The sequence below is a fragment of the Sardina pilchardus genome, chromosome 5 (assembly GCF_963854185.1).
Source record: "Sardina pilchardus chromosome 5, fSarPil1.1, whole genome shotgun sequence".
NCBI lineage: Eukaryota > Metazoa > Chordata > Actinopteri > Clupeiformes > Clupeidae > Sardina > Sardina pilchardus.
The window spans coordinates 13,382,835-13,403,002 of record NC_084998.1 but is presented as its reverse complement, the minus strand read 5'-3'; the positions used below and the strand labels follow the sequence as shown (position 1 = coordinate 13,403,002).

At 42.4% G+C, this 20,168-nt stretch overlaps 1 protein-coding gene across 1 annotated transcript in view; it reads left to right on the top strand.

The window, feature by feature from the left end:
- lrch2 (leucine-rich repeats and calponin homology (CH) domain containing 2) overlaps positions 1-18,637 on the top strand; it is a 64,753-nt gene extending 46,116 nt beyond the window's left edge. The window contains exons 11-22 of the mRNA XM_062535864.1: positions 485-589; positions 1,446-1,514; positions 2,536-2,595; positions 4,023-4,071; positions 5,325-5,363; positions 5,534-5,674; positions 7,214-7,264; positions 7,454-7,517; positions 11,569-11,681; positions 12,504-12,641; positions 14,167-14,244; positions 14,429-18,637. Of these exons, the coding sequence (XP_062391848.1) occupies positions 485-589; positions 1,446-1,514; positions 2,536-2,595; positions 4,023-4,071; positions 5,325-5,363; positions 5,534-5,674; positions 7,214-7,264; positions 7,454-7,517; positions 11,569-11,681; positions 12,504-12,641; positions 14,167-14,244; positions 14,429-14,548 (1,027 nt within the window). The 3' untranslated portion in view covers positions 14,549-18,637. The remainder of the gene's footprint in view (positions 1-484; positions 590-1,445; positions 1,515-2,535; positions 2,596-4,022; positions 4,072-5,324; positions 5,364-5,533; positions 5,675-7,213; positions 7,265-7,453; positions 7,518-11,568; positions 11,682-12,503; positions 12,642-14,166; positions 14,245-14,428) is intronic.
- The last annotated feature ends 1,531 nt before the right edge of the window (positions 18,638-20,168 follow it).

The following is a 20,168-nucleotide window of genomic DNA, read 5'->3' as shown; positions in this document are numbered from 1 at the left end:
GTCTCGCCAACTTTTACGCCATCGCTATCATTTTGCAAGGCTGCGAGTGTCACAATGTGCTTTTGGCCATGTATCCACGGAGAAGTCCTAATATGGTGTGAAGGGGTGGAGATGACAACAACACACACACACATACACACACACACACACACACACACAGACACACACACACACACATACACATACACACACACACACACACACACACACACACACACACACACACACACACACACACATAGACACACACACACACACACACACACATTCTTGCTGTTGTGTTTGAAGTGTGTATGGCCTAGTGTTCTTCAGCAGAGGTCCTGTGTCCCGCAACAGGAGCCTACCCCACATGCTCACCTCTTCTTCCCTGTACTGTGCTCCTGACTGAGTGCTTCTGTGCCAGTCTAGCTACTGAATACATTCGATTTAATTTAATTTAATTTAATTCGAACTAATCAATGTGTCATTGCATCTGTCTGTTTAGCTCAGAGAAAGAGCAGCTCGCTGAGGAAGAGGAGGATGAACTGAAGGAGGTTCTGGACCTGAGGAAGATTGCAGTCCAGCTGCTACAGCAAGAGCAGCAGAACAGGTATAAAGCAACAGGTCTAAAGCGTTCTGAAACATGTACACATTGAACTTGTCCCTCTTGGGTAGCCTTATGTTCTTTTTGCTCTGTTTCTTGTATTGGTGTTCCTCCTTAATGCCCATAGGGGTTGGGGCTGGGGTTGTTTAAATGGCTTCCCATGTAAAACAGATGTGCTTGGTTTTGGAAAGGCTCATCCTTGAACGTATTAAAGATTTATCCTCCTTTTAAATTGCTTTCAGTCAGCGCGGCTTTCTTTAGAAAAGTAGGCCCATTGACTCTTTGTGGAAACACTTCATCTTAGGGGACACTTAAATGGAAGAGTAGCAAGACAATACCGTTCCATGGAAATAAACATCCTGAACATCAATCAATATCGAGAGTGCATTTCAGTTCATAGTTGGAGAAATTCACACTCTGGAGCACCGGGAACAGAGTAGCCATGTGGGCTGCAGGCGTTCGTCCAGCTGAGCTTCACGATGGATCAGGATTTGCCATTGCTATTCAGCATCATTAATTGAAGCCAGATAGCCCAGTGGTGCTTCTCATAGAGTGATGCTGATGGTGTTGATGGCTGATGGTGAAAGTTAATGAGTGTGGGAATGTCTATTGATGAAGCCACACGTTGTGACTAAGCACCTGAGTGTTGCTGCCTAAAAAATATGACTCCAAGAGAGCTCTGAGACCTCTCCCTTATTTCTCCTCTGGCTTTCTCTCTTTCTTCGTTCCCACTAACAATTATCACTCTTTTCCCCCTCTTCTTCCTCTTCTTTTTCCATCCTCCTGCATCACTTCCTGCCTACTGATATTCCTCGGACCTGATTGGTGCTCGTATGACATGTGACCCACTTCACCCCCCCAGACGGCGGTCCTTAATTTGTAGAGCTGAGAGCCTTATCCACCGCAGGAGGGCTGCAGGCCGTGCTCACAGGTCAGAGACAGAGAGAAAGAGAACGAGCAAGAGAGAGAGAGACGGACGGACGGACGGAAAGAATGAAAGAGAGAGAGAATGCAGCAATCGGAGAGAGAATGAGCGAGCAAATGAGCGAGAGAGTGAATGGGATGGGGGTGAGACTGATAGAAAAACAGCATGGCAGATTAATGAGAGAGAGAGTGAGAATGAAAGATCGAGAGACTGCAGAAGTCTGAGAGCATGAGAGAAAGAAAATGAATGAGAGTGAAATGGAGAACATAATCAAGAATGAAAAAGAGAATGCTGAAATTGGATAGAATGACAAAGAGTATTATTTATAATATGAGTATATGTGTATTTAAGAGAGAGAGAGAGAGAGAGAGAGAGAGAGAGAGAAAGATGCCCTTGCATTTGTATTTTTTGTATGCCACACCAAGCTTTATGTGTGTGGAGGTGTAGACTCAGATTACAGTACATGCATCAGATTGGTCTTCACCATATTCTACAGTCTCAACATTCCCTCCCTTCCATCTCATGATGCTTCACACAATAGTCATTGGCAAGCTAGCAAACATTTACCGTAACTTGCATTGATTTTGCTACATTTCTTCAGCTATGAGGTTAATACAGGGGGACAGTTAATACGATTTTGTTTCTTTTAACTTGAATAAAACACTGTTGTGTTGTTATAAGACTACATCTGTGGAGATTTGACTAATGGGGTTGACCGTCTTTTTGTGTATGTTTGTGGGCGTGTACTGTATCTGGTGGACTTTCCCCAACTATTTCCAAGGAACTTAATATGATCTCACTCAGATATGCCTCCTTGGGTGTGCCTGTTTGTGCCTGTGTATGTACAGTATGTGTGTGTGTGTGTGTGCGTGTGTGTGTGTGTGTGTGTGTGTGTGTGTGTGTGTGCGTGTGTGTGTGTGTGTGTGTAAATAAGTGGTGGGAATTGTTTTCACTTTTCACATTTTAAATGGATTGATTGACATGCTTATCCAGAACGTTTCAGACATGCGCCTTCATGTTTCCCCAGATTTCTTAGTCATTCTGGAGGAAGCAGCAAACAGAGGTCGCCTTCTCAAGCCGTCCGGAGGTATGACATAAGCGCAGTCTCACACACACACACACACACACACACACACACACACACACACACACACACACGCACCATAAACACACACATTACCACTTGACATGTGTCAGGAAAATCTTCCCAATATTAAGACACAAGAACCACAAACAATTAGTATAGGTTTTAGCAACGACTCCCGGCCGAGAGGAGAGAGTGACCAGAGAGGAGAAGTCTCCCCTCTCCAAAGCAGTCTCTGAGCTCTCCGACGCAAAGAGGCTCTTTTATTAAAGAAAAGCACAGAGTAGAGCAAAACAAGTCAGCATGACCTTGGTCGAAACCTCCCTAAAATCTTCCTCTCGCTCATGCCCAGTTTCTTATCTGCAGGTGCATAGCGTTGAGGCTCCCATGTGAAACTGTGAATAAACCCTTTGAACACACATATGAAAGTTCGGATTATAACTTTGACGCACACAAGTGAAGTTAATAATGATAATATATAAATTTCTTTGTCAACATGACAGGCATCATAGTAGATTAGCAGTATGAGGGCAATCATGCGATAACTTTTTTTCTCCTTACTGTAAACTACGAGAGGGCTATTCGGTTGAAGGGGGGCGCTGTAACACAACTGGCTGCATGGCCCCATACCACAATCAAGCCCAAGCCCCCTCAGGACACTAGACAATAAAGTGGCTTAAATGGTTCTTTAAATCTCTGGATGGTTCCTTGGAGAGTCAAAACTCTGTGTTGAACCATTACATCAGGTGAACTGTTACCTCGATGGTTCTTTGAAGCACTGAAAAAATATTCTTCTATGGCTTCTATGACTTATTTCTATTTTTTAGAGTGTATGATGGTAGCCAAAGTGTCAGTACCTTGACTCTGTTTAACTGTAATGCACAGGATAGGATTTGTGTGCTTTTTGAGGATTTTGTGTTGACTTGTACTTGTCTCCCCCCACACAAAACACTTTTTTTCTCCCTTATACAAGTGTGTGAGTGTGTTTTGCACCAAATATCCTGATAGTGTGTGTAGTAAAAATAAGATGGACATTAGCGATGTGTAGTGTGGGATTTGTGCTCCTGTAACAAAGGATTTGTGAACCCGTAGCCCCTTTTTTTATGTTTATATTTTTTAAAAAAATTTAAAATAAATGTATGAAAATAAATTACACATTTGTTACACATTTGTACCATGCACAATCTGCAGTTACAGTACATGTGCTAAAGACATTTGCTACATAACAATAATACCTTCACACCACAGGGACCGGAGTTTCCTGATTCCACCCCATCTCTGTCTCCCACTCCCTTCCTGTCACTCTCTTCACTGTCCCACGGTGTCCAGTAAAGGCCAAAATAAATGACAACAGAAGGAACAATAGCCTTCCCTCCACCGACTTGATCTGGAGCTGTTGCCTTAACAGAGTCTCTTTGTCTGTTCCTCAGTGCATCATTGGACGAGGGAAGCAGCTCTGCCTCAGCTTTGAGTGGACAGGTATAGTAGGATCTTCAGACACGTGCATGCATAGACACATGTACACACACACACACACACACACACACACACACACACACACACACACACACACACACACACACACATACATACACACGTTCACGTGCACATGATGACACACATCCACAACCACATCTCCACATCTGCTAGTAATGAAATTGACTCATTTTGACGTGACATGTCCCTGACTCTGACATGACCATTGCTCTGACATTTGTATATAATTATATCTAATTACAGGCCAAGTGACTCACTTCAAAGCACTGACTGTCTGTCTACAGTAACTCCAAGCAGACAGACTATTCGTTCTAATGGTGGTACTAGTCATAGAAGCACTGCTACTCGGATGCAGAAATGTAACACCACACATGCACACAACCTTGTCTCACTCACCACAGCATAGACAATCGCTATGCAGTGCTTCGTCTGTGCTTCGTCCAAATATAGTTCAACACCTGCGTAGGAAATCGTCTCATATTAATCTGCGTTGCCATTTGTACTCATTGTGAATAGGGAGGTCATAAGAAGTAATTACCTCCGCCACCAACTCAAAAGTATTGAATGGATTTCGATGAAATTATCAGGAAAGGTCTGAAATGACCCAAGGAAGAAACAATGACATTTTGGGGAGTTATTCGGATCACCGTCTGGATCCAGGAGGCAGTTATGTGTTCGCTTGGCGGAGGCCTACGCTCTTGGAGTGCTTTTCTAGTTTGGGATGTTTTTTGGTTGGCTCACTTTTACTCACTATGCTATCCGGCAACGAGAGATTCCATCCACTATGCTAAGCTAAGCTAGCAGGGGCGCTGCCGCACTAAGACAGTGAGTCCATCCACTATGCTAAGCTAAGCTAGCAGGGGCGCTGCCGCACTAAGTCAGTGCTCTAGGCAGGGAAACAGTGAATAACCCAATTTCATAAAACGATTTAGCAATAATAGGTTTCCTCCAAAAATTACTTGTTGCAATTGAAGTTGAGTACAATTATCATCTTTACATTGGATTTTGTTTTTGTTTGTCAACTCATCCATCTCTCCAGCCCCTCTCATATGTTTATTTTTCTTTCTTGGTCCCTCACTTCCATTCACACTGTCTCTCCTCCTCTCTGTCTATTTCTCTACCTCATCTCTCTCTCTCTCTCTCTCTCTCTCTCTCTCTGTCTCTCTCTCTCTCTCTCTCTCTCTCTCTCTCCCTCTCTCTCTCTTTTACTCTTGGACTTTCCTGCCATGGGAAAGGATGCTGATCTCACCGATGAGGACACAGCATTTTCTGAGGTTTTCCATCTGTTATTTTTATCTGATTTTCATATCATTGCATTGTATTTATCCATTCCACTCTTCCAAACTGTTATTGTACGGTCTGCTGATGTAATATGAGCCTGCATCTATTTGCAGATAGCAATCTCCCTTAAGCAAGAATAACCCCGCCCCTTTTCCCCACACAGCCGTCCACTTCCTGCTCATTTGACGGTAGCCTGAAGTCTGACAACAGCAGCTCCGAGCCCAATTGGCCCGAGGTGCCACCAGTGCTGAATCAGAACGAGGACCGGCGCAGGAACAAGTACCTGAGGAAGGACTACCTGAAGGTGCGCCCACGGACCCACTTTTACCGTAGCATCATGGCAGACAAACGCCATAAGCCAAATGCACCTGCTAGCAAAACAGGTTATGGTATTAAACAACTGTACAGAGGTTGAGATAGCTGTTGAGCTATCTCTATTCAATTAAACATTTTTTCAATTCAATTTTATTTATAGAGCGCCAAAACATTACACATGTCTCATGGCGCTTTACAGAGTGTTAAAACCTTCAAAGAGAGCCCATGAGCAACAGGGGCAAGGAAAAACTCCCTAGAATTGGAGATACATATAGGAAGAAACCTCAGACAGATCCATGACTCAAGGAAAGCTTTGCATACTGTATGTCAAACAAGCTCTGCATATGTCAAACAAGACCAGAGTTATGGTGGTGGTAGTGTTTCAACATATGGCTGTGGCTTGTCATGTTATGCATCGTAGTGCCTGAAGCACAGTTTTTGATGCGCATTTGTGCGTAAATGGACCATACTCAAATATGGGGTGTAAGTAATACTAAAGACACTTTGAGATAAGACACGTTTTCACCATGATTTCACAAATTGCAAACTTTTCTTCTATCAACTCATCTTTCTGCAATGCCGTAAAAGCTAATGTGAAAATATTATGGTTTAATGGTGTCTTTACTGTTCGGGAGTCATAATTATAATAAGGCCCCACATGACAATAAAGACCTTCAGTAAGATAGCCATGTCCATCTCCATGAATGTATTATACTGTAGTATCATCTAAATCTCGAAACCCAATGCCCTAAACATAACCTATGATTTAATAACAATCTTGCCAATTTATAGGCTACACAAACATTCACTAACTCAGTACTTTTCATATGTGTAAACATTGTATATCCAACATTACTATGCAGATCAATTCAGTACATTTCTTGAGATCAACTAAAAAATTCAACTGCAACAGCTTTTTTCAGCACCTCTATAATTCACGTTGTAATTTTATTTTCCATCAATAAAAAGCACATCATACAGAGAGAGCATACGGATGAGAATAGAAAATAAAATAAAGTAAAATAAAAATTCACATACAGAACACAACACTGTAGGATATTCAAAGAAGCTCTTTAAGGGCAGAGGCTATATACATCCAGGTGTTTACAGTGGTTGTCTTTGCCTTATTAATCTTGGCAGTCGTGCGCTCAAGACAAACTATGTAATAGAAAGAGACTATCCAAAATTGCCTCAAGTTTGTATCTGGATTTATCCACTGCTTTAATATGGCTTTTTTTGCAGCTGTGAACCCTGCCATCAACAGTCCTTTGTCACATAAAGAAAATTGGTAGTTTGAATCATCATTCAGCAATAGTAAACAAGGGTTCATATCCAAATATTGTCCTGTAAGATCATGTAACACAACAATAATGTACTTTCAAAATGGTTGAATCATTGGACAGTCCCAAATGCAAAATATGTGTTACAGATACTGCAGTATGGATTGGGTGTAAGTTTCATGCGATATCTTTTGTAAGGTGTAAAGTAAATGCATATGCTATAATCTATTCTCTTTTTCCTTTGACAGTACAAGTGCCAGAGTGCCCGAAGAAATTCCAGTGGTCATGATGATTGCGAGGTCAGTAGCTCTATTTTGAAAGAGAATGTGTGTGTAGCATCATATTTGTATTGGTGTGTGTACAAGAGAGAGAGAGAGAGTGTGTGTGTGTGTGTGTGTGTGTGTGTGTGTGTATGAATGCAAGGGCTAAATGTGTGCTTATGGGTGCATATGTTGCTCCAGTAGTGAGTGTGTGTCTTATTCTTCCAGGACGGAGTACGGGCATCTGATTTTACCACTGCACTCACTGTGTTTGGCCTGAAGCCCAGATCAGGTGTGTGTTTTCATCTTTTACTTTCCACGTTGCCCTCTCTCGTAAACACACACCTACAGTCAAATGTGCACATGCAGACACAACGATTCAGAAAGCACTGCTTTATGAATTCAATTAAGGAAACGACCCAACGAAAAACATGGACAGTCTAATATCAGAATATTCGCCTGCAATACAGGAAATCCCTAAGGCAAACACTCTATAAACTCTAGTAGTCTAATACTGTAGATCTGATTACAGGAGACACTAAGTAATTAAATGGAATAATCAACTGGTTTCAGTAAATTTTGGGACAATTTGAAAACATTACAAAATGGAGATGTACAGTAAGGGTTACTCATTTCAAATTCTTGTATGAGGAGAGGAGACTTCAATTAAATTCTTAACATGGGTTATTTTCCTGAAATATGAAATGAAAGACTAAATTCAATGTTTTCCCAAGGAAGTTTGCAACACCATCCTTAAAGTACAGAGAAATAAACCATACAATGGATGCAGGGCTGAACTGGGCCAATACCCTCTCATTTTAAATCTTGAAATGTTGTAAACATTTTGGAAACATGTCAGAACAAGTGACCCCAATTCATTAACTCGTCTAGATCTGAAAAGCCAGGAGACAAACTCAGGGTCCCCGCGGGTCCTTAAAAAGTCTTAAAAAGTCTTATTTATTTTTTTGGATTTTCAAGGTCTTAAAATGTCTTGAATTCTAGAATTTCCGATGAGGAGGTCTTAAATTTCATGTCATGCCGAGTTCGTTTCGTCAGCTTTGCGAATAACACACTCAAATATTGTGGGTGTTACAATGTAACAACACAGTAAAAAGTAGCGTGTGCGTTCCTACAGACGGAGATAGTGTTTCAGGTTGGCAGACGCGAGCCAAGATTTTTAAGAATGCGACTGAAAAATATTCGAGGTTGCAATGGTGCACCTGACGATTTCTTTCGCCTGTTTTCATTGTAGACTATGCGTGCAACTTTACCAAACAATATAGAAGTAGACCTCCTCGGCTTGGCCCTCTCTCTTTCTCTCTCTCTCTCTCTCGTGCGGCTCAATGGACACCCACCCCTCGACATGCACATTTAATCCAAATAAAACATTCACAATCGTGAAAAAAGCAATGAGGACTAGCTAAATTATTATGAAATCCGGTTAGCATCATAGCATGCTGCACATTTTATTAAAACTCTTGCATTCAAGTTGAGTGATCATCTCATCACCAATGTTTTCTAACTTCAAGACTAAAATGACCTGTCCCAAGGAGAAAAAGTGTCAGCCTACCTTGAAACTTAAACACATGTGGGGGAAACTGAACGTCCAACCAGTAGACTATGATAAGCTAGCCAACTATGCTACTTTGTTTACAATATTTTGAGGCATCAATCAGACAGCTGAATTAAAGAGGCAGGCCTAGAGTTGTAATACAAAATAGTAGGCTATATAATCTGCATCAAGTGTGCAGTCATGAATATCAGAAATTTCAGTATATAGAAAGTAAAGGGGGAAAAATGGGGGAGGGGGGGGGGTATTTAGTTTGAATGATTATAATGTGAATGATTTTTTATCAAATATATTTATAAAAAATCATTTACATTATATGAAAGGAGTGCGATAAAAATGTGACCTTTTGCTGTTAGAAAGCTATGCAATGAAAAATGTGGGTGCACCTAAATTTTGTGCTGGTGCACCTGAAAAAAAAGTTAGGCGCACCAGTGCAACCAACGCAAAAAGTTAGTCAGGAGCCTTGTCCATTTTTTAACTGTGTTTAACTTGTAATTTACAACTTGATTTGTTTGTATGTACGTTATTTACAGCAGTATTGTTGTAGTATTGAGAAGGCAGTTGCCTGACGTGCACTATTTGCACTGTCACTCAAATACAAATGTGCTTTGGTAAACTGAACAGAGCGTACTTTTTATATATATATTTTTGCCGTGGTAATGGTCTTAATTTTTATTCTTAGAGGTCTTAAAAAGGTCTTAAAAGTCATTAAATTTGTTGATAAAAAATGTGCAGATACCCTGAACATAGAGAAGAGTCCTTTCAGCCCACTTACACTAAAACATTCTAATCATCTCACTACTAATCTGACAGAAACAAACAAAACAAAAAACCCACTAAGATCAATTTGGTTAACAGAAAAATCCAACCAAATAGAATTCCATACACAGGGGGGGAAAAAAAACATATTTGAGTAAAACCAATACACAGCACAAGGTTGAATGCATCTCACCATCTCACTGATGTGGAACTATTTGGAAGAGACACCTCTACTCCAAGGTGCCATATTGCCAGAGCATTTGAAAAGCAGTGATAGTAATGGTACTAATTGTGAAATAGTAATAATATTATTAAATGAAAATACAAAATGAATATAAAAAAGTTATAAGGTATACGGAAACTGAAATAAATGGTAAAGAATGGCATAAATGGGTCAAAAGTTAAAGTTTATTCTGCGGCACCATGAGCTGACTTTTTGCTGACTTGGTGATCTCACACCTCTAATCACAATGATACATGTCCTCATCCACGTTCAGAGGGTCAGTTTCCCTCACAGCTCAGTGGTGGCCTGCATATTAAGGAGCTGAGCTGTGAGTGAATTGTTTTTTTTTTCCACTGTCGTAAAACCACAACAATGGAGTCTACACAAAAGATTTTCTCAGAAAGGAGAGACGTGGTGAGTGACTGTGTGTGTGTGTGTGTGTGTGTGTGTGTGTGTGTGTGTGTGTGTGTGTGTCTGTGTGTGTGTGTGTGTGTGTGTGCGCGAGCGCACAAATGAAAGCGCTCTCTGTCCCTCTCCTGCACCTCTGGGCAGTCCCAGATCTTTCCCACATAAGCATTCCTCTGGAACCTGTCCTGGAGGCAATGGCAGTGGGCCAAGACACGCAGTTCCATGGAAAAGAGCTTGCTGCTTCCTGTGAATTGTTACTTTGACATGGCTTAACCTCTGCCACGGGTCAAGGAGGAGTGTTGTGGAAGTATGGGCAGCAGTTTGGCTGAGGCTGAGACCACTTATATGAACTTCTCCGAAACCAAGTTGCTAAAAATGATCAAGATGGTTAAAAAAGAAAAAAAGAAAAAGAAAAAAAAAGAAAAAAGGATCACCGCACACCATTGGACTACACTTCTAAGATTGAATTACTGAGCAACGCGTTTCGCCATGCACTTCCTCAGGCTTCCTCAGGCTCATGATCAAGATGGTATCAAGATGTTTTTCCTAGAGAGGTGTTTAATCATATTGCAGCTGGCTCATTGCTTTTTCTTGAGACTGAAACTCTTATTGGCCTTGTCAGCGTAGTGGGGCTATAACCCCAGGTATGACATATAACAGTATACTGTATATATAATATATATAACCCCATGTTTCGTGTGTACTGGTACATCAGTGTCCCCAAAAATCTCAGGGAATAGATCTATGGCAAAAAAAAGGCTAAAGTGGCCCTATAATAATTGTCTTGTACATGTCAACAGTATTAGGATAAGGACTGAGAAAGAAGCAATGACTGTAATGGTCGTAAATTGGATGGTATTTCTGGCTCAGGTGAACCCAACATATACAGTATAAGCACAGTAATACTGTTTTTGGTTACTTCGCCGATGTAATGTGATAACAGCTGGCTTGTGCAAAATTCAGAATGGAATTGCTAAGGGACTCCTAAATTCCAATTCAGATCTTGAGTTTGAATTGAATTTGATTTGAGGTCAACAACAGGATGCAGAATTACAATTCGAATTTGAATTAAAGGAAGTACTGTAGAATTGAAATTCATTGACATTCAAAGAAATTCATATGATGATGATGATGAAGGGGTGGGGCCAATTCAATTCAAATTCCAATTCATGAATTGAACGTAGGCCAATTCTAAAATTCGGAATTGTGCACAAGCAGCGGTATGACTGAGGAGTGTTTCACAGTTTTCTTCAAACAAATCTTCTAATCAAGCACATATAATTCTAATTATGTGTGTTTTTGTGACTTTATAAAGTGTATGTGGGCCTGCATGCTTGCAGGTGTTTACACCATCAAGTAGCCTTGATTTCTGTCCATTTTCAGCGTTCTCCCGAGGAAGCCGGCAGGAGTACAACACTATCGACCCCAGCTTCACGATGCGGAGAAAGATGGAGCACCTGAGGGAAGAGATGGAACAGATACGCCTCCTTCGACAGGTCAGTCAGGACAAAAAAAACCTGTTACAGTCTGTCATGTAGATTGAGTGAAATGTATATGTATTGTTACAAACTCTAACTGAACTCACAATTTAAGCCTAGGGTGGTTGCTGCCCAACCCTTACGGATATGTCAGGATTCTGGCTAACAGTTGCTGCAAATTTTGCGGTCATATTTTCACATGCAAATTAGGCATCTGGTAAACAGTTGCGGTTAGCTTTTATGGCAATGTTTCAGGAAATGTTCGCAGCAGTGTCATACTGTAGATTAGGTTTGTCACCAGAAATTCACTGGAAGTTTGTGGCTACTGTCGAAGTGTGGTGGCAAATCACTTGTGAACACATTTGAAATTATAATTGTTGCAAACTTCTGGCAACATTTTCCAGGAAACTAATTTGTTTCCCACATATCAAATCAACCCATCATCCTTGCATGTCGTTGGTGCATGTTGACATTGTAAACGTTCTCGAGGAAGACTGAAACACGGTTTGCAGTAAAGCTACTAAATGGCTAAATATGGGTGCCCCCTCTGTCCTTTGGTCTTTGGTGACCTATGCACAGTGCGTGATGCACGTGGCGAGAGTTGCACTGTAAGAGAGGCTTTTAAAAGTTATCATTCCTCTCATTTTTCACCATACTTGGAGTGCCTGGATCGCTATCTTGGAATAATTCTACTAATAGCCTTCAAATGTCTATGTAATGATACTTCTGATTCCCTCTTTCATCATACGTTTCCTTGAAGAGATCATTTATCTCTTACTTTCATTCTTTTTTCCCTCTCTCTCTCTCTCTCCCTCTCCCTCCCTCTCTCTCTCTCCTCAGAACCTGGAGTCTAGGCTGAAGGTCCTGTTGCCAGATGATGTTGGGGCAGCCTTGATGGACGGTGTGGTGCTATGCCATCTGGCAAACCATATCAAGCCTCGCTCTGTGGCCAGTATCCATGTGCCCTCTCCTGCAGTGGTAAGTTACTATACCGGTAGTCTACCAGCCCCCACCATGAGCACAGTTTGTTACCATTTCCTATACTCCATGAGGGAGATAGATTTACAATTCTGCCATGAGTAGAGATTGTCCAACTGTCTGGATTTACAGATTACAATGTTGTTATATTTTGTTTACAATTATCCATAGAGTAAATAATAAATGTTCCGCTTTTAGATAATTGCCATCTTTCTACTGACTTGTTGCCTCAACCTAATCAAATCCTACAGTATTTTTCACGGAAGCTTGGACGTTACCCTTGAATACAGTATATCATCTGGCTGCACGGCTGCTCTGTTAAAGCTTAGCCATTTTGTTTTATGCTCGCTAAAACAGAGGTGATGATGAAGAAGTGTTCAAGTTGCAAAAAACGTCTAGCTGCGCTAGTAAATGTCTTAGCACGAAAAAAGCTGTTGGGCCGGTGATGTCAGACTTAAAAATCGATTAGATCCAGTGTGGACTGGAGAGAGGTCGCACCCAATTATGTCAGAGGCTTCGGTGACTCTCTAATTTCCTTTTGGTGTGGTCACTAGATGACGTGATGATGCTCTCTGTCATGGCCTTCTTGATTAATGTGTGTGGTGTTCTTTTCCCACTTCAAATTGTTGCTGATGAGCCTAGGATTTTAAAGGACTCTACCAAGGTTATAGGCGGGTCCCAATTCATAACTGGGGCAATGATGTTATATAGCCTGACTCTCGCCAGACCCTTGTAGTTCCGCCATGCTCCACCAGAGGCGTTTCGCTGAGCTCCACACAAGGGTCTGGGCTCGAGGGCAATGCAAACTCCTTCAAGGCAGCAAAAAATAATGAACCAATCAGGATCACCGGAGGGGATTTCATAGATGTGACGTAGCGCCGAAGTGACTGTCTGATTCAAACAACAATGGCGGCACGCAGCGAGGAGTCTTGTGCTGACATTGATTCTGCTATTTCAACCGTTTTTCGAATCTATCGAGTATTCATTCTTTAAAAGATGAACAGAGAATGGTTTTGAAGGCATTTATTGGTGGCAAGGATGTTTTCACTCTTCTTCCGACTGGGTTTGGCAAGAGCTTGAAGTAGCCTAGCATATCATTCAAGATAACGGACAAGTGGTTTATCAAATCACATGCAAGGATTTTTTTTACAAGGCCCCGCCTTCAGAAATACATCTCCTATCGAGAAGCCCCAGATCCTTGTGTGAAGCTCAGCGAACTACAAGGATCTGGCGAGAGTCAGGTTAATGATGTTAGGCCTCCTCCGCAAAACCACAATACTTAGTATTTGAGGCATTGAGGTTTAGCTTGTTGTTGCAGCACCAGTCTACAGCCCAGTTGATCTCTTTGCACTATTGAGACTGAGATTAATGGTGGTGTCTTCTGCATAAGAGATAAGAGATGGAGAAAAGCAGCAGAGATAGCCCACAGCCTTGTGGAGCACCAGTGTTGACTGATAGAACTGTGAAAAATGAAGACATACTGTATTTCATATCTTTGTTGACACATCTCTTTGTCTTTCATCAGCCAAAACTCAGCATGGCCAAATGTCGTCGGAATGTGGAAAACTTCCTTGATGCCTGCAAGAGGCTCGGTGTGCCACAGGTATGCCTCAATCAGCTTGCCCCTTGACCAGACTGTATTTTCAAACACCCTCAATATATACAAGCTTGTTGTGTTCTCATTATATATATTATATATATATTGTGCCGTATACAAGGTGTACTGTGAGGTGAAAGTGAAATGCACTAGTTTGAGAGTTTCTAAAAGCATGGGTGTGTTTCCTCAGGATAAGCTGTGTCTGCCTCACCACATCCTGGAGGAGAGAGGCCTGGTGAAGGTGGGAGTGACCATTCAGGCTCTACTGGAACTGCCCGTCTCCAAGCCCACCCAGCTGTCTACAATGTAGCCCCCACTGCCAGCCCATCCCCTATATACACACACACACACACACACACACACACACACACACACACACACACACACACACACACACACAACAACAACAACACACACACACACACACACACACACACACACACACACACACACCACCACCACCACCGTCGTCGTCGTCATCACCAGTGTGCTTCTCTCCAGACTCCGCTCAGTACTCAATCACCATTTGAGGTGGCTAACACAGCACACGCTACGATAACAAGGGGTGAGAGTGTCTGTGCAGAAGCCATCCACCCAGCCGCCACCGGTAGACACACTGACCACCCTCGCGCTAGACCTCAGTGACCCACTGGTGACCTTGCCACCATCTGAACATTCACCGCACCTCCTGCTAGCCTGCTAAGTGCCCGGTCGCCCCCGCCCAAACCCCCGGGAGTCCCTCTGGAAGGGAGGCCCGTGATCTGACTCTGCCCGCCGCTGTGGACCGGTCAGCCTGTCGGACTGAGGGCAAGGCCCCCCTCTGAGATCCCAACTGCCCCGGCCCTCCCCAAGCTGGTTGAATTTGGAGCGAGTGCCTGCCTGCACCCTCCTGCATGACGTCAGCTGGACCCGAGCACGTCTCTCGACTCTACCCACTGTACGTGGGAGCGTGTGTTTGTGAGAGTGTGTATGTGTGTGTGTGTCTGTGTATGTGTGTGTGTGTGTGTGTCTGTGTGTGTGTAACTGTGTAGGAAAGACCGAAAGAGGAGAAAATGTGGGGGGATTTGGGAGTGTTTGTAGCCATGATTGTAATAATTCAGGCTTTTCTTTCAGAGGGTGACAGGAAAACAGAGAAACAAACAAAGTTAACATCATAAACATCATATAGTGACAGACATGGTATAGGACAGAGAAGGGTCACCATGTCCACAACAGCATAATTGTGTCACCAAGGCAATCTGTCTTCCGATGAATACCTATGTGACAGTAGAGAGATCTTCGCTGTGCAAAACAACGATTTTAGAACACTATACTCTAAGATCTTTGCAGTGCACAGTGCCCTGAAGATCTTTGCAGTGCACAGTTCTAGGTAGTTGTGAAATTGAAGCAAGGTAGGTCTGAGACCAGTACTGTACAGTCAAAGGTTCTCCCAAAGGGAACTGCATGCAAGCATACTACCTATAGTTACAGTATACAGACACTCAAAATGAGCCTTTGTTTTTTTTTTTTAAATCAACATTTTTAATCCCTACTTTTTAAAGTGTTTTATTTGCCAGGAACATGTCTCCAGTTTTGTATCTCCCATATCAGAACAGGCCTACAGCTGCCATGTTAGAGAGCATAGATACAGTCGGTATGTAGTCATAATCGTGGCTACTGCCCCCAGTTGTCATGGATACTGTGGCTGAAATGCCCCACGTGGGGAAAAATGATCTTGTGATTTCACCCATTGATTCCCATAGTGTGCTTTTAGCATGTTTTCCCTCAATGTGGGGGCGGGAACCGTTCTGCCGACTGTATCTATAGTGGCGGTGAAACAGTCCATCTGTGTTGTGCAGCATGCACTCACACACAAACACACACACACACAAACACACACACATAAATTCATATGCATGTAAACACCCTCTTCACACACACACGTGCACAAACACCTGCACGCGCTCCTGATTGCCAGTGCCTTGGATGTAAAAAGGGGCCGGATAGCGTGTCCTAGTCTCAGGCCATTTCCACCAGGCCTTGTTTTCCTGTCATGGGCTTTGGAGAGAGGCTGACTTGATGTGGGCTGAAAAGGGTAGCGGATCTTTGTTTTTGTGCTTAGGGGAGACAAGAGCCCCATTGTGCTTGTGTGCTTGTGTTTAGATTGGCCTGCAGTCATCCGAAGAACCGGAGGGCATAGCTGGGGATGGCTGCCAGTGTGAGGCGGTTTTGGCTCATGGTTGAACAAGTGAACTTGTGCCTAGATGTGTGTACAGGACAATGAGGGTGTGAATACTCATAAATTCTGAGATGTTAACCACTTATGAGTTCAGGTGTTCATGCTTTATTTTCTTTGGAACAACTGCTGTTATTGGTCTATTTTCTTGTTTTGCTTGCTGCATTTTAATGCGCTGGTGGGGTGCTTTGGCATCAGAAACAGTACTCTACATTGTGTACAGGGAATAGCCTGATGGTGTGTTCCAAGCAATGTGTCTCTTGTCAGATTTACCTAATCATTTCAGATCATCTTTTTGTTTTGTATTTATTTGTCAGTGGTTTTGTGTGCATCTACATGTTTGCAAGCCCTGTTGAAGCGTGCCTTGGGCAGCACTCAAGCAAACTCCACTCAAAGGTGTGGTCCTTGAAGGATCTTTTTTTTCTCCTAGGATACGAAATGACGTGTGCCGAATGATGTACATCAAATGTTTCATTTCACCGGTCATCATTCTTTACTGCAGTTTTTGTTTTCTCAAATCCTTGTCAAAAGCTTTATCATTGTCGGTTTGAAAGTTACAAATAGAACATGACTCTTGGTTAAAGTATTCCTGGAAATCCTCCCAGGGGACATACGTTTTCGGATTTCCCCTGCCTTTGAGCTGTGGTGGTTTGGCTGCGTGTGTTGTGGACCCTCTTCGTTGCATGGGCCACCCAGTCTTCTGCTGATTAAGATCAATTGGCTGTCATCATGGTTATAGCACTTAGACAGAGAGAGAGAGAGAGAGAGAGAGAGAGAGAGAGAGAGTATAGTATGTGCTATGTGCGTGTGTGTGAGTCTACTTAGCCTCAGATGTGAATTCTTGTTAAGGGGGTCATGTAGCTGTGGTTTCGACCATGCCCTGACCTCAAGGTTTAGTTATTCTTGGCCAGGCCGCAGGACATGAGTCCGAGAAAGACAAAGGAGTTTCAAAGGAGTCACTGCTGAATCAACACATGCATAGTTTGTGTCTGTTGTGCTGTGCACATGGTATTGGGAGTCCATGAGTCTGGTAGATAAAAATAATCTTGTATCTTGCAAAAACAGCCCAATCCATTCAAATGTTGCCACTGGAAAAAAGCTCCAGAACTATAACATGAGACTATCTAGAACAGCTGTAGCCGTGTGTGTGTGTGTGTGTGTGTGTGTGTGTGTGTGTGTGTGTGTGAGAGAGAGAGAGAGAGAGACAGAGAGAGAAAGAAAGATAGTGTATGTGTGAGTGCGTGTTCAGTGTTTGTTCTTCATGTGCATTACCTCTAGGTTCCCCATGACAGCTGTTGTCATAACCACCACAGGTGTCATTTCCAGTGTGCCATAACGTTCTTGTGAGAACAATCACAAGTAGTGTGTTCCACTGCCTTCTCTCATTCCTCTGGAGAACCGTGGCTATTCCATTTACTCCCACACACTCCACATTATTTCCTAGTCTTAGCCTTTTTTTCGTTTCTACTGTCAAGCTGCCTTCACTGACACTGGAAAGACTTTAAAAAAATGTTTCTCATTTGCTCAGGCCCACTGAAGTGAAGTAGTTCTAGAGCAGACCAGGGCCGGGTTTCCCAGATTCGTTAAGAAGCTCTTAAGTGCTAAGAACTTCTTAGGAGCGTTCTTAGCGCGCTCCTAAGCAGTTCTTAGCACTTAACGAATCTGGGAAACCCGGCCCTGGTCTCTCTGGTGCTGGCACTGTTCTGCAGGCCCGGTGCCAGATCAGGCGCTGCCAGAGCCAACAGCTGAGTGAGACTTCTCTTCACAAAAGAAAGTGGTCAGACCTGCGACCTCAGTTATGTATTCCCTTTCACTAGAGTTTTTTCTTTTTTCCATGTAAATATATTTATTCAGTTTTGTTTCATATTTGGAAGAGATGCTGTTTGCCTACACTATATGGCTGAGTGCATTCCAATGTGTTGTGTATATAACTGTGTTTTTTTTATGAAACTGATTGATTGCATGTTTGGACTCCATTTGATCAAAACCCTTCTATGTGTACATATTCTCTGTATAAAATACTAGGAGGTTCTTTAAAAAAGTTTCAAGTTGAAAGCAAAAAAATGAGAATAAAATGGTCTTTTCCACATCTCTAGAAGACCATTGTCATTATTGTGTTAGTTTTGTACATCACACTGTAGCTGCTGATAATGTAATAACAGCCAATATAACATTTTTGATGCAATAAAGTAATAACTATGAATAAATGTAATAACTACTTGCCTATAATGAACATTTCTGAATCAATATTATTGGCTGGGTTAAAAATAACAAACGTAATAACTGCAGCCAATTATGTATCAACATATGGTATCACTTTATGTACTGTTTATTTACTGGATATACCTGTACATTATCTCCATGGCACTGTACTTAGCTCTTTCAAATAGCTGCTTAAAAATATGACCATGTAAACACCCCTTCTCTCTCCCTCTCTCTCTCTCTCTCTCTCTCTCTCTCTCTCTCTCTCTCTCTCTCTCTCTTTCTCTCTCTCTGAGATTATTTATTACAGTATGTCCATCACTAGCATAGCTATCGTAAATACGATTCCTGGGATACCAAAACACTGGGGCTTCTGGAACTTGGTGGGAATGTAGCCGCACTAGACTTTTACGGAAATTAAACATTTCATACCCGGGGGATGCTCCTTACTGAGTGCCCAAAAGCCAAAAATTTCCCGAATTCAGTTTTTGCCTCCAATTGGCCTACACGGTGTGGTTGAAAATACAGCTGTGCTTTATATGCCCCTTTCACTTTAGGTCAGATCTAGAGTTTAGAGTTGTTCTTGGTCAGTGGCATAATGATGTTTAGAGTGTGCAAGATAGGAATTTCATGCGTCAGACCACCACACCTGTTTAATTTTTGGCCACCTGCCTTGACTCGCATAAGAAGCTAAGTAACATTAATATGATGTCGCACAGTCATGTTGGAACAGGAAGGGGGATATCCCTGAGCTGGGCATGGCCCCTTAGTTCCAGTGGAAGACATGGATGACAGAGTTTAGCAAGCTTGACTGGCCTGCACAGAGTCCTGACCTCAACCCGTTAGAACACCTTTAGGATGATTTAGAGAGCCAGTCTCCTCGTCCATCATCAGTGTGACCTCACAAATGCGCTTTTGAAAGAATGGTAAAAAAAAAAATCCCATAAACACACTCCTGCAATGGGTGGACCAATGGATTAACCCTATGGATTAAGACTTGGATGTCACTTAAATTCACATGCGAGTCAAGGCAGGTGACTAAATACTTTTGGCAATATAGAGTATATCAGGTGTTGGGTTGTTGTTGACACTATGGGTGCTTACAAGTTCACATTACCTCACCTTATTGTTCCATCCACTTCTAGTAAAATATAATAGCATGCTGATACAATCCAAAGTATTCAAAAGATGTCACTCACTTTGATTAATCTATCAGAATACGTTAAAATACATTTTAGGGAATACATTTTAAAAGAAACTGAGTATGGCTGGGTAGATGTGTCCTGGATGGCACACTTCCCAAAGAAGAGGGCTCTGTGACGGACTGACATCACCAGGTTTGAATATGCAAAGGCATTTGACCACTGGAGGGAGTGGACCGACGAGAAGGCCTGCTGAGAGTACTTGTTGCACATGGACATCACATGCACTGATGACAGTGTCAAAGAGGAGATGAAGACCCTGCTCAAGGAGAAAGGTGCACATCTCCATCACAGCCTCAGCAGCTGACTGT